The 14427-nt window shown below is 36.0% G+C and overlaps 1 protein-coding gene across 3 annotated transcripts; it reads right to left on the minus strand.

The window, feature by feature from the left end:
- Window positions 1-468: 468 nt before the first annotated feature.
- Window positions 469-14427, minus strand: LOC105215741 (intraflagellar transport protein 88 homolog). Of its 3 annotated transcripts, none has more exons than XM_029042585.2 (8): window positions 9853-14427; window positions 9427-9626; window positions 8999-9236; window positions 4993-5767; window positions 4724-4923; window positions 2951-3875; window positions 1470-1601; window positions 469-1263 (listed from the first exon to the last, which is right to left on the minus strand). In XM_029042585.2, the coding sequence occupies exons 1-8, from the start codon at window positions 9949-9951 to the stop codon at window positions 1139-1141; spliced, it is 2694 nt and encodes an 897-aa protein (XP_028898418.2). In that variant the 5' UTR covers window positions 9952-14427; the 3' UTR covers window positions 469-1138. The 3 variants fall into 3 exon arrangements, with proteins under 3 accessions (XP_028898418.2, XP_054086601.1, XP_011188137.2); XM_011189835.3 differs by having other exon boundaries at window positions 474-1263; window positions 1479-1601; window positions 9853-14425; XM_054230626.1 differs by lacking the exon at window positions 9853-14427 and having other exon boundaries at window positions 470-1263; window positions 9427-9828.

The following is a 14427-nucleotide window of genomic DNA, read 5'->3' on the forward strand; positions in this document are numbered from 1 at the left end:
ATTTTGAAAACAGATGGCGGAAAATGTAGCTGCTATTTTGTGCATCCACATTATCTAGACAGAGATGAAGATAAATCATTATTAGTCCACAGAAAATCCACACCTTTTCGGACAAAATTTTTTTCCCACTTAGCAATTCCAAATTGAGACCAAAAAAGGTATGGAAAATGGTGTGTTTATAAGATTTTTCCATAAATAAAAAAATAACGAATTAAAGCAACGACGTCTGGATCATTTCTGTGCTTATTCTCTAAAATTTGACCGATGTAAATAATTAACCAAAATTATATATATATTATGTTCATATCTTCAAGGTAATAATTGCGGCAACATGTGTCTGAATTTTGTCGGGATCCCTGCATCAACTATAGATTCAGGCTATGAGACCAGTGAAGTGTCTTTCAAGCAAAGTACAGTATACTCTCGAAAAGTAAATCGATTGGTATTTTGGGTAATTTACTTTTTTGAATAATTTACTTTTCCAAATATATTCATAAATTATCTGTTTTTATAATATTAAATGCATTTTTAAACTTAAAAAATTCATCCATTCATTTGCTTCAATAAAACATATGGATTTACATGAAAAACATATTTACATTTACATACATACATATGTATTTACTATGGAGAGAAAAAATCTTGAATATTCTTTTGTTTTTTTTCTTTTGCAATATATTTTCTGACCATTTTTGTACGCCAATTCAAAAAGTCTGACACCTGATTTGCATCGTTTTCATTTTTAAACCAGTGGATCAAGTAGAAGAGTTTATTTACTAAAAAGACGCGATAAACAAGAGAGTAAGTGTTTTTGTAACATCGTAAAAAACGCTGCTTCGTTTCGAATTTTTATCACACTCTCTGAAAAGTAAATTAAAAAATGTACTTTTTCGAGGTGCATGTGTAATCTTAAAAGAGAATAACTTTTCCGCGATTATTTACTTTCTTTACGAGTGTACCCACTGCAAAATCTTGAATTTCCTATTACTTTAATTGGTGAAAGTGGTCTATCCTTTGTAAGGGATTTATATTATTTTATTTTTAATTTTATAATTACTACATATGTATGTATGTATAATTCGCACATGCTAAACACGTTTTGAACATATTCGCATTATTGAGCTCTTAGTGTCTGTCTTTATATGGGCAACAAACTGTCAGTGTTAATCTCGTCGTCATCTGATTCATGTTCTTGAGATACGCCCGCCATTCCAGTACGTGGTCTCTCAGCAGGAGGTCCCAGAGGATCAAAGTGGTGTGTTGCTGAAAGCAAAAATAAATTTTTTGACTTATAAAATATGATATGTACCATTGATATCCATATATGTCTATATATCTATGTGTATGTCTGTATATATATATATATGTATATTATATCCGCCAAAATGCGTAAAAAGCTACGAAGTTCTATGTTAAATAACAAATAGTTACATAAACTATTACAATATAAAAATATGATATATAACTACCTATAATACCTGTAATATTTGAATTTGAACTTTGCACATATTGTTCCCCGTTGAATGTGGGCGTTAAGGTTTTGGCTTCAACGTCTTCCACAAATCTCCTCAACGTGGCATCTTCTATGTTATTTTTCGAATCTACAGAATAAATAAAATGCACAGAGATTAATTATAAAAAATTGAATTCAATAATGATACAATATGTGTAATAATAATCTGGAAGTAGGCTTATTTAACCCTGGACGGTCATCCTTTTTTTTGTACATTAACGTCATCCTTCGTCAATATGACGACGACTTATTTCAAATACATTTTCAGCAGGGTGTGAGTCGAAATAATGAACGCGTTTTATTTTTTTTATTTGTTTATTTCATTATTAATAAATACAAGTCAAAAATAAAAAGGAAAATTTTATTCTTTTAACTTAAAATTAATAATTCACAGTCTTCTAAAAACATATTTACAGTGAAAATAAAATAGTTCGTAGTCATTTTGACGAAGGATGACCGTCTAGGGTTAAAAAAAATCGTATCCGATTACGATCAGAATTTCCTATTTTAGGTTCTAAAATTTTCAGAAGTTTAACAATAATCTTTGTGGCAAACAAAGACAAACAGCTGACATTAATTTTTTGTGTCGAAAAGACAGTTTTTATATATAAATATATACAGTGGAACTTCCATAACTCGAACTTCTATAAGTCGAAAATCTACATAACTCGAACTTTTGAATTGGCAATAGCGTTTAGAAATCAAATTTCATACTTTTCGATCAGGTTATAATACATAATTTCAAATTTTACTATCCAGAACGGATCTTAAAAGAGTCCCTTTATATCGTATGGAGTTGAACTAAAAATATGATATTACACTTATAGATTGCATAAATCATGCAACAAAGCGATGGGATACAGATGTCAAGAGCCAAACAATACCAAACTGGAAGAAGCAAAATTACAAAATACATGTTTTAACGTATGAACATAAAACTCTATGCGAAGTAAGTAAATAAAACTGTCTAGAAATATATATTTTCCAGGTTTTTGAAAAATTTAATTTTTTAAGTAAATAAAACTGTCTAGAAATATATATTTTCCAGGTTTTTGAAAAATTTAATTTTTTAATGAAAATTTCTATAACTCGAATTTTTTTTGTGGATTATGGTGATTCGAGTTAGAGAAGTTCCACTGTATTTATACACGTTCTCTACATTATCTTGTCAGCTGTCAGATTTCCTTCAAAAGGTCTAACTAGTCTCATACCAGTTCAAAGAATAAACAATTTTCTAGTTGGATTATAAACCATAAGATTGGAATTTCTAATAAAATAACCCATTAGAAAATCGTTAGGAAATTTGTTAGTCTAGTTAGATTTCAAGTAGCAATTTATAGTTGGAATCTGGTGAAAGTCTGACTACAGGGTGTATAGACAGCAGCGGTTTGTTTCTATGTGTCTTTATGTTTGTAAGTTCAGTAACTAACTAATTACCTCTAAATCGACTACTTCCTCTGTTGGATGATGCTGAGGAAAATCTTTGCTGTTGAAAGCGTTGCTCATTTTGTCGTTCCGTCAATATTTTGTGCAAACGCGTATATTCGAGGGTGTATTTTTCATGTAAATCCGTTAAACCGATCGATTTTGTAACTTGTACCAATGCGCGAACACACGTTAGATTATCGGGGAAACGGTTGTAGATCTTCTCAAAGATACCCAAATATTGTTTGGGAGGCAAGTAGGAATTACGAAAACAGCTGGCGACACGCAGCATTAGATTTGGATCATTAGGATTGGCAAGTACCGCGCGCTCATAATAATATATGGCTTTCTCTGTAGCCTGTAATTTGATATAATATGAACCAATGGAACTGGCAGTATTTATATCACTTGGATTAATGCGGTATGCCTCGTTATAATATTGATTCGCTTCTTGGTGATCTTGCACTTGCTCGTATATGGATCCAACTTTGTCGAATAGTCGGGAATCGGTATCGGCCGCCGAGATGCCCAGCACTTGTAGATAGGACTGTAAGGCGGCTGGTGTTACAGTATGGCGAAAACTGCTACCAGGCAACGAATTAGTGGAAAACTTCTCCTGTAGTTTAGCCAATTGAAAATAAACATGGCTATGTTGAACTGAATGCGGTACCATCATAACGGTTTTCAAATGTTCAAATTGTTCCTCAGCCATCTTCAAATTATTCTCTTGTAAGCCAACCAAACCAAGATTGTAGTTAGCCTCAAAATTGTCCGGCTGTATTTGGAGAGCTCGTTCCAGCTTTTTTCGCGCTGCATCATAATCTTTTCGCTCATAATCGATAATGCTGGCATTAACCAATGACATGGCATTATTTTGCAAGACTCCAAATTCATTCAATTGGTTTATGCAGTGTGCTGCCATATCATAATTGCCCAACTGTAATAGAAGTTTAAAAAAGCATGATATTTCTATTCAGACAATTATTAATGAGTAGGTTATGTTAGGTTAGGTTAGGTTTGTAGGCAGATCTCTGCAAATACAGAAGCTCTCACTTAGACAGTTTAGAGCACCGTCCATTGTGATACCAGTAAACCCTCGATGGATCAAAGACCCTTAAGAAACGGTTTGAATCCGTTAGGAATTTCTTTAGTCGGCTAATGTTGATTCTAGCCAATTCGCTAGGATCGCCGAAAATGGGCCTTCCGAGGGGTTTCAACCTCAGTCTGGCAAAAGCTGGACAGTGGAGGAGGAAATGCTTATGTAATTCCACCAGTCCAGTAAGCACACCGATAATCGCGCAGGGATGGACGAAGTGAAAGCTGTTCAAAAGACCTTTTATGCTCCAAAGCGGGCCATAAGGACTTCGCTACTGTACAGGTGAGCTCATGTGTAGTCTGCATGTCCAGCGCTCTTGCGCAAGTGGACCATGGACTACCAACCCGCTCCCATTCCGACGTCAATGTTGCTAGGGTACCCTCTCTTGCAAGCTTGTCCACTTTACAGTTACCAACGATTCCGCGGTGACCGGGTACCAACGCGAGTCGGATAGCAAAATAGCTAGAAGCTATTGATAAGTATCTAAGACACTACCTTACTAGCCTTAGTGAGCATGTAAGATTAGAAAGCCCTCGATCTTAGCCAATTGTAAGAATGTAAAATATTTGTCTAAAAACTTTGATATTGAACTCACTATTTAATTTTTCCTCTAAATATCATTTAAAATTACATACATATTTTTTCTGATAAACAAGGAAAGATTAGAAATCTTATAGAAGCTTACTTACATTGATATATATGAAGGATAGGTTTATCAGAGCGCTGGCGGTCATTGATTCTTCGGATTTTTTGTCATGCATTTGCAATGTTTCAATGGCTTGACTGACTTCATTCTGGCGCAAGTAAACCAATGCTTTATTTAACTCCAATTCGTTTGCAAGCCAAGCCAAACTTGACGTTTTTATCACTTCAATGCACCAGTTATAGCCTAATAATAAAGAATAATATACATTAAAAGTATGAATTATATTAGTATCTACTAGTCGAGAGTACTTGCCGTCATTATAGTTTTCCTCGATAATTGGCGATATTAAATCTACAATTATGGTAATGCCACGTTTGTCATTATTTCGCCGCTGTTTGATGTAGCCAGCCAGTTCGTCAGATTTGAGCGCTTTGTTAACATAACGTTTCCTGTTTGCATCGGGATTCTTTCTGCTTGTGCCATTAACGTCACCCTCCACATTTTCAATTGCTGTAGCATTCATAACTTGGTCAAGCGAAGCAGTGATGTCTTGCTGGAAATCAGACGAATTACGCTCCTGTTCGTCAGTATCTGTACCCAAACCAGCGACAGTGGCATGTTGTTGTATTTTGACCATGTTGTTCTCCATTTCCAGATCATTTTCGCTTTCAATCGGCTGAATGTCACACAGGTTGCGAAATGCATTTTTAATCTTTTCCACATCTCCCATAGCATAATAACACAGGATCAAGTGTATGCCGCTACGTATGTCAGCGCGTTCGTTCATTATGAATTCAAAACTGGACGCTGCATCGACGTATTGACCCATGCGTACAAACAAGATGCCAATATTATGTGTTATTTTAAGTCGAAGTTGTTTCAAATTATGCGGTACTGAGTCCAGAGCCATGCGATACATTTTGATGGCCTTTGGGTATATTCCCATTTTATAGTATATATTTCCCATATTTAACTTCAGTTGATTCACATGTGGGAACATTTTATTCTTTGTCATGATACTATAGGTATTGAGAGCCTCAATGTGCATTTCATTACGTTCATACTGCTCAGCCAGGTTAAAGAAAACCTATTAATAAACAAGTAAGGAAGGGCTAAGTTCGGGTGTAACCGAACATGTTATACTCTCGCAATTTATTTATTTAACTTTATTTATATTATATAATACACAATTTGTGTACACATATTCGTCATATATATTGTGTAAAGTCCATTGAAAGTTGGAAACCATAATATTAGGTTAGAAGCACCGAGGTCCTCGTGTTCGATATATGGGGCCTTAAAAACCTATGGTCCGATTTCGGCGATTTTTAGAATGGAGCTGCCACACTATAAACATAGTATTTGTGCAAAGTTCTGCACCGATATCTTCACTAGTGCTTACTTTATATATTGTAAAATAAACGATTCAGATCGTCTTCAAAGTTCTGGTAGGAAGTTTAGGCGTGGTTGTGAAGCGATTTGGCCTATTTTCCTGAGATATGGTTTTTGACCCATTAGTGGGCTGTATTAAGAAGTGGCTAAAAAAACGACTGCAGAAAGTTTGGTTTATATAGCTCTATTAGTTTCCGAGATATGTACAAAAAACTTATTTGGGGGCGGGGCCACCCCAAAAAAAATTACATCCAAATATGCCCCTTCATAGTGCGATCCTTCATTCCAAATTTTATTTCCATGTCAAAATCGTGCTTGGCGATTTTAACGCCTGGGTGGGTAAAGAAGATGTCTTTGGCACAACGGTCGGAAAATTCAACCTCCATGACGAAACATCGCCAAACGGCCTGAGGCTGATCGACTTCGCTGGGGCCCGAAATATGGTCGTCTGTAGTACCAGATTCCAGCATAAGAAAGTACACCAAGCTACTTGGCTGTCTCCTAATCGATATACGTCGATTAGCAGCAATCGCAACAGACAGACACGAAATACTCTACTCGACTTGCACTCCTGCTCTCTGAGAGCACTCATCAGCATCTCGGTATAAGGGAACTGTGGAACGACATCTCAAACTCACTGCGTACCACTGCAGCCGAAACAATTGGATTTCGGCAACGACAAAAAACAAGCTGGTACGATGAGGAATGCCGTCTCGCAGCGGAGATAAAACAGACTGCCTACCTCGCAACGTTGCAAACAACCACAACACGTGCGGGATGGGATAGATACCGAGAGCTGAAGAGGGAAGCGAGACGCATTTGCAGACAAAAAAGAAAGAGGCCGAAATGCGTGAGTACGAAGAGCTTGAGAAGCTGGCAGACAGAGGTAATGCTCGAAAATTTTTCGAAAAAATGAAGCGACTTAACGAAGGTTTCAAGACCGGAGCATCCTCATGTAGAGACCAAGATGGTAATCTGTCCAGGGCATACTGGGATTATGGAGGGAACACTTCTCCGACCTGCTGAATGTCAGTGAAAGTACAACACCAGGAGATGGCGAACCCGATTCCCCAATCGATGACGATGGAATAGATATTCCATTACCCGACCATGAAGAAATTCGAATAGCAATTACCAGCCTGAAGAACAACAAAGCGGCAGGGGCCGATAGATTACCGACTGAGCTATTCAAATACGACGGCGAAGAACTGATAAGGTGCATGCATCAGCTTCTTTGCAAAATATGGAAGAAAGCATGCCTGACGATTGGAATCTCAGTGTGCTCTGCCCAATCCATAAAAAGGGAGATCCCACAAACTGTGCCAATTACCGTGGGATAAGTCTCCTAAATATCGCCTATAAGGTTCTATCGGGCGTACTGTGTGAAAGACTCAAGCCCACCGTCAACAAACTGATTGGACCTTATCAGTGTGGCTTTAGACCTGGAAAATCCACCATGGACCAGATATTCACCATGCGCCAAATCTTGGAGAAGACCCGTGAAAATAGGATCGACACACACCACCTTTTTGTCGATTTTAAAGCTGCTTTCGACAGCACGAAAAGGAGCTGCCTTTATGCCGCGATGTCTGAATTTGGTATCCCCGCAAAACTAATACGGCTGTGTAAATTGACGTTGAGCAACACCAAAAGCTCCGTCATGATTGGGAAGGACCTCTCCGAGCCGTTCGATACCAAACGAGGTTTCAGACAAGGTGACTCACTATCGTGCGACTTCTTTAACTTGATGTTGGAAAAAATAATACGAGCAGCAGAGCTAAATAGAGAAGGTACAATCTTCTACAAGAGTGTACAGCTCCTGGCGTACGCCGATGATATTGATATCATCGGAAGCAACAACCGCGCCGTTTGTTCTGCTTTTTCCCGCATGGATAAGGAGGCGAAGCGAATGGATCTGGAGGCGAATGAGGACAAGACGAAATATCTCCTGTCATCAAGCTAACAGTCGGCGCATTCGCGTCTTGGCTCCCACGTCACTGTTGACAGTCATAACTTCGAAGTCGTGTGTAGATAATTTCGTATACCTGGGAACCAGTATCAACAACACCAACAATGTCAGCCTCGAAATCCAGCGCAGAATCACTCTTGCCAACAGGTGCTACTTTGGAGTGAGTAGGCAGTTGAACAGTAAAGTCCTCTCTCGACGAACCAAAATCAAACTCTACAAGCCGCTTATCATTCCCGTCCTGCTTTATGGTGCAGAAGCTTGGACGATGTCAACATCAGATGAGACGACACTAGGAGTTTTCGAGATGAAAATTTTGCGCAAGATTTATGGTCCTCAGAACATTGGCAACGGCGAATACCGCAGACGTTGGAACGATGAGCTGTACGAGTTATACGACGACATTGACATAGTTCAGCGAATAAAAAGACAGCAACTACGCTGGCTAGGTCATGTTGTCCGAATGGACGAAAACACTCCAGCGATGCATTACCCGCCGGAGGGAGCCGAGGAAGGGGAAGGCCTCCACTCCGTTGGAGGGACCAGGTGGAGAGCGACCTGGTTACATTTGGAATCTCCAACTAGCGCCGAACTGCGAAGGAAAAAGAAGATTCTCATCGATTCGGCTATAACCGGCTAAACGGTTGAACGCCAATAACATACATACATTAGGACTCTTAAAATTATTCGAATAACCTGAGAACTGATTATTCGAATATCCGGTTACTATATATTCAATACTTTCAATAAATATACGAAAATGAATGAACTCGTACTATTCGAATAGTCGACAACGATAGGTTAACCGGATAGTCGAAAATGAACGGTTAATTGAATAGTCGACGACTTACGACTATCCAGATACTGCAAACCGAATATTATTTTTCGAATAATGCCCTATCCAGTTAATCCGGTTAGTCGATTAGTCGAATGCCAAGATCCTCTAGTTAAAAGGCTCACCGCATAAGTTAGATCGAAATTGTGGAAAATGTTTTCACCATATTGAGCTCGAAACTGATGTAAAGTACGATCCAGTGAAAAGGCCTCCTTAGCCTTATTTAGCGCTTCTGATAGAATGGACTTTTGTTCAGCCGCATATGTGCCGTTATTAATTGTTGTATTTTTTGCTGATAACATGATAGAAGCTTCGAGTAGTTTCACGATCTTTGATTCCAGGTGCTTAAATTTAACTTGAGGACTATAAATACATATTTTATATATGTATGTATATATAAAATTATATATTTTTTGATTTTTTTAATTTAAGGTTCATTTAATTGTATAATTACATTTGTTTTTTATACATATTTAAACTATATTTATTTATGTAATTAATTGAAATATATGTACAAACATTTAAATGAACCCTTGCAATTTGGTTTACTTACTTGACTTCCTTTTTTGTGTCCACAGCAGCATTTGTAGACGAAAGCGTTTGCTGCTTGGCCTTTTCTAAAAATAGTTGATCGAATCGTTGTCCTGTGGAACCAGCTGAATTTGCCGCGTAACCAACTCCGCGAACTGCTGTAGACGGACGTGCTGTCGTGTTTCTGTCATTGCCCAAACGGCTGCTAACCAAATTTCCACGCTATATAAATAGATCGAAGTTAATTGAATACCAGATTATTTAGAACATTATACAACGCGAAGCACTGTCCGTACAATTTTTATTTGATTTATTTAACATAAGAGCGGAGAGATGGTTTTTTAAAGCTACACATCAGTATGAATATAAAATATACTTATTGATTAGCTTTTAGATTCCAAAATAAAAAAATTTGATGTTACTTGAATAAAAGTCTAATATTACTTACTGAAAAGAGTAGTGATGTGGGAGGTCGCGCGGCAGTGGTAAGCGTTGCAGCTTGTGCATTAGAACGTTGACTAGATGCACTCTCAACTGAATCGTTCATGTCCAAAGAAATATTAATTTATTGTAACAACTTAAATTAAATTTATAAATGCGAATTAAAAACAACTATTTTGCTGAACTCCTCAATGCAAGTGAGAATATTTAATAGTGTACTTTACTGTCAACAACAAAATACCATAGCAACTATATTGTCACAACAGACAGATAGTCTATGGTTGTACAACCCTGAACATAACCGTAACTTTGTCATAACATAGGTAACCCTAAATTTAGAAGCAGCTACTTTTATTAATCGTAATTGAATAATCTCTAACGGAACATTCGATACCAGTAAAAGGTATCCTGAACGGTTATCGTCTTTACTTTTTTAACTTTTAGAAAATATTTTATTAGCAAAATCAAGTGCTTGAAATTAAGTGTCTTTAAAAAAACGAATCTGTTTAATTTCGTATACAGGAACAAGTAAGGAAGGACTAAGTTCGGGTGTGACCGAACATTTTATACTCTCTCAATTTATTGATATAGTTTTTTTAAGATAACACACAATTTGACCCATATATTCGGCATGAAGTCTTATAGAATATCGAAAATCATCATATATGGTATATAAGGGCTGATGTAATTCCTAAACCGATTTCACTCATTTTCCCCACCAAGCAACACTATATACAAGACTATATGATATATGTGGAATAAAGCCCGCACATAATTAGGTATATGGGAGCTAGGGTATATGTTTTTTAGGTATACATATGTATTTTAATAATTTTTGGAACAGACACACACAATTAAGAAAAAAAATGTCCTCTTAATTAAATTAAAATATCTGAAAGATTTGCCGATATTTTAGGTGCAAATTACCCTTAGGCACTGAGATCTTTATGTAAATATCCAGGGCCTTGAAAAGTTATAGTCCGATTTCAAAAATTTCCCATAAGTGAAGCCACAGATGATACACAGAATTTGTGTAAAGTTTTATTCCGCTATCTTCATCGGTTCCTTATGTATATATTATAAAGTGAACGGATCAGTTGGAATTCAGAAATGAGTTGTATGGGAAGTTGGCGTGCTTGTGAACCGATTTCGCCTATCTTTCATCCGTGTTGTCAAGGTGTCAAGAAAATATTATATACCGAATTTCATTGAATTCGGTTGAGTAATTCCTGAGATATGGTTTTTGACCTCTAAGTAGGCGACGCCACGCCCATTTTCCATTTAATTAATTGGTTTGCAAGATATATACAAAAAATCTTTTTGGGGGCGTTGCCACGCCAACTTAAAAAAATTACATCGAAATGTGCCCCTCCCTAATGCGATCCTTTGTACCAAATTTTACTTTCATAACTTCATTTATGGCTTAGTTATGACACTTTATGTGTTTTCGGTTTTCGCCATTTTGGACAGACATGCGGATTTCAACTTCACTCGTCATCCTGATCATTTATATATATATATGTATAACCCCATATCTAACTCTTTTATTTCTGGGAGATATTAACAACCGTTATGTGAACAAAACTATAATACTCTTGTGCAATATGTTGTGAGAGTATAAAAGCAGCTAAGTTGATTAATCGTAATTGTATAATCTCTAACGGAACATTCGATACCAGTAAAAGTTACTCTGAACGGTTATCGTCTTGTTTTTTTTAACTTTTAGAAAATATTTTATTAGCAAAATCAAATGCTTGAAATTAAGTGTCTTCAAAATATACTATTTGATCCTTATTATTTTACAAATCATTAATAATCCAACAAATATATTATAATTAAAAATTCTTATAAAATCGGGCTGATTAACAATCTCGTTTTCGATTGATATGATTTTTAGACATAATAGATCTGATCGTGATGCTGTCCACCGGCAATAGTCACTGACAAAGTCAACAAAATTCCGAGAGCTACCCGATATATTGAAGAAATTAAAACGGCCGTTTGATGGTTACAGGTTTCATAGATCGTAATTGTTTCAACTCTGCATACAGCTTCAATCCATGTATGTTCGATATGTTCCAATAAGAGTATCTATACAGTGATTGACCAACAAATCAGTCGTCAAATATTTTCATGTCATTATCTGGTGTCTGTCCTGGCGTTAATTGTCAGATTTCATTCAGAAATGTTCTAACCTTTCCTTGTGTTAATCAAACGAAAACTTCGATAAAGTAAGAACTAAAAGATAATAAAGTCAGAAATAGAGAATTGAATTGTACTTTTCTATTCATAGTTATGAAATAACCTCGTAATAAATTGGTTGGCCAATAGTAAAGTAGTATTTATCTGACTCTTTCGATTTCAGTAAAAAAATCCGTTATGTAAAGTGGTACTCAACTTTCAACTGAGTTATATGTGTTTCATACTCATTTTATAATCAATAATTTATCAATAATGTGAATTTACCTTTGTTGCATAAAGTTGAAATGGAATATATTTTAAAGGGGAATAAAATATTTATAATGAACTCTATTTATATTTTATTTTTATATATGATGCACATGTGTGTTCACGGATATATGAGTACAAAGCGGCTTAATCATCTGTAAAATCGCTTTGATGTTTAAAAACGCCCTTACTATACATACATAAAGGAGTACACACTCATAATAGGTTCTCTTTAACACTCACAGCGATGTCATCAACCACATCCATTCATATTTAACTACAGAACATCAAGGGATATTCATAGGAGTTGATAATTTCGTCCCCAATCATTAGTGTTTTTTATTTGGCCGATGTACAGTAGTTCATTATTCAAAACGAACACTACAACCAATATTACTAATCATATTATAGTATATATGAGTTATGTATACCTATATAACAGAACAAATGTCTTGAGAGTTTTTATTTCAATTTTGGAATGTTCAGATGCAATCTTGTGCACGGCAAATGTAACATTTCAATGATTACTCCTATGCAATTTTTGTACAGTTGTAATAATAGCTGGTTTGATAGATTATTCAAATTGCAATATGAAAATGACTCAGGCACTTGTAAGTACAGTAGAACTTCTCTAACTCGAATCGCCATAATCCACAAAAAAACTTCGAGTTATAGAAATGAAATTTGACTTCTTAGCCAATTCAAGAGTTCGAGTTATAGAGAACTTCGAGTTAGGAAGTTTGAGTTATGGAAGGAATTTTGTATGAAATTTGATTTCTAAACGCTATTACTAATACAAAAGTTCGAGTTATAGAGATCTTCGAGTTATAGAAGTTCGAGTTATGGAAGTTCCACTGTATGTGTGTAACCATTTCGATAGAATCCTGCGGTGAAATCACTCGCTATTATTTAATTAAAAATATTCAGTTGACTGTATTTCTCATACTAATAGGTGTACTCATTTAATAGTACTCCCCACAAGGTTTCAATTGTGAGATGCTGATCAGAAATATATATTAAAATAAGAGTATTTTAGTTGTGATATGGTGAAATGTACAATAAAAAGAGATGTTGATGGAACTAAATTAATTCGCAAAGATACAAGTATGTCCCACTAAATAATTTCAAAATATAATGAAAAACAAGCAAGGAAAGGCTAAGTTCGGGTGCAACCGAACATTTTATACTCTCGCAATTTATTGAAGAAATTTAACCAATACATATATGCGAAATAAAGCTCTCCGTATTTTTGAAAAACCTATAATTAGGTATATGGGAGCTAGGAGAAGATACTTTTGAAAAACCTACAATGAGGTATATGAAATGTTATGACCCGATTTTAATAATTTTTGGAACAGAGACACACTATTAGAATAAAACAATTTCCTCTGAATTAAATTGAGTTATCTGAGAGATTTACCCATATTTTCGGTTAAAATTTATCCTTAGGCTCTGAGTTCAACATGTTCGATATCTGGGGCCTTGAAAAGTTATGGTCCGTTTTCGACAATTTTTTCACAAGTGAAGCCAGAGATGATATGCACTAATTGTGTTAAGTTTTATTCCGTTATCTTCATTGGTTCCTTATGTTTACATTATAAAGTGAAGGAATAAGATGGATTTCAAAATTGAGTTATAAGGAAAGTAGTAGTGGTTGTGAACCGATTTCGCCCATTTTTTGTCCGTGTTATCAGGCTGTCAAGAAAATATTATATACTGAATTTCATTCGAATCGGTCGAGTAGTTCCTGAGATATGATTTTTGACCCATAAGTGGGCGATGCCACGCCCATTTTCCATTTTGTAAAAAAATCTGAGTGCAGCTTCTTTCTGCTATTTCTTCTGCAAAATTTAGGGGGCGGGGCCACGCCCACTCTCCCAAATAAATTACATCCAAATATGCCCCTTCCTAGAGCGATCTTTTATTCCAAATTTTACTGTTATAACTTTATTTATGGCTTAGTTATGACACTTTATGTGTTTTCGGTTTTCGCGTTTTTGTGGGCATTGCCACGCCACGTCTGATTTTTCTCATTTTCAAAAGCAACCCTCTCACAAGGAACACGTGTTCCAAGTTTCATTACGATATCTCTATTTTTACTCAAGTTATCGCTTGCACGGACGGACGGACGGAC

This window comes from Zeugodacus cucurbitae, chromosome 2, assembly GCF_028554725.1.
Source record: "Zeugodacus cucurbitae isolate PBARC_wt_2022May chromosome 2, idZeuCucr1.2, whole genome shotgun sequence".
NCBI classification, from domain to species: domain Eukaryota; kingdom Metazoa; phylum Arthropoda; class Insecta; order Diptera; family Tephritidae; genus Zeugodacus; species Zeugodacus cucurbitae.

Coding starts and splice junctions, on each gene's coding strand:
- LOC105215741 (XM_029042585.2), bottom strand. CDS start 9,951: ATGAACGATTCAGTTGAGAGTGCATCTAGTCAACGTTCTAATGCACAA. Junction 5,768..8,998: donor ATTTCGATCTAACTTATGCG/GTGAGCCTTTTA, acceptor GTTTATTAATAG/GTTTTCTTTAACCTGGCTGA. Junction 1,602..2,950: donor AGGAAGTAGTCGATTTAGAG/GTAATTAGTTAG, acceptor TTTATTCTGTAG/ATTCGAAAAATAACATAGAA.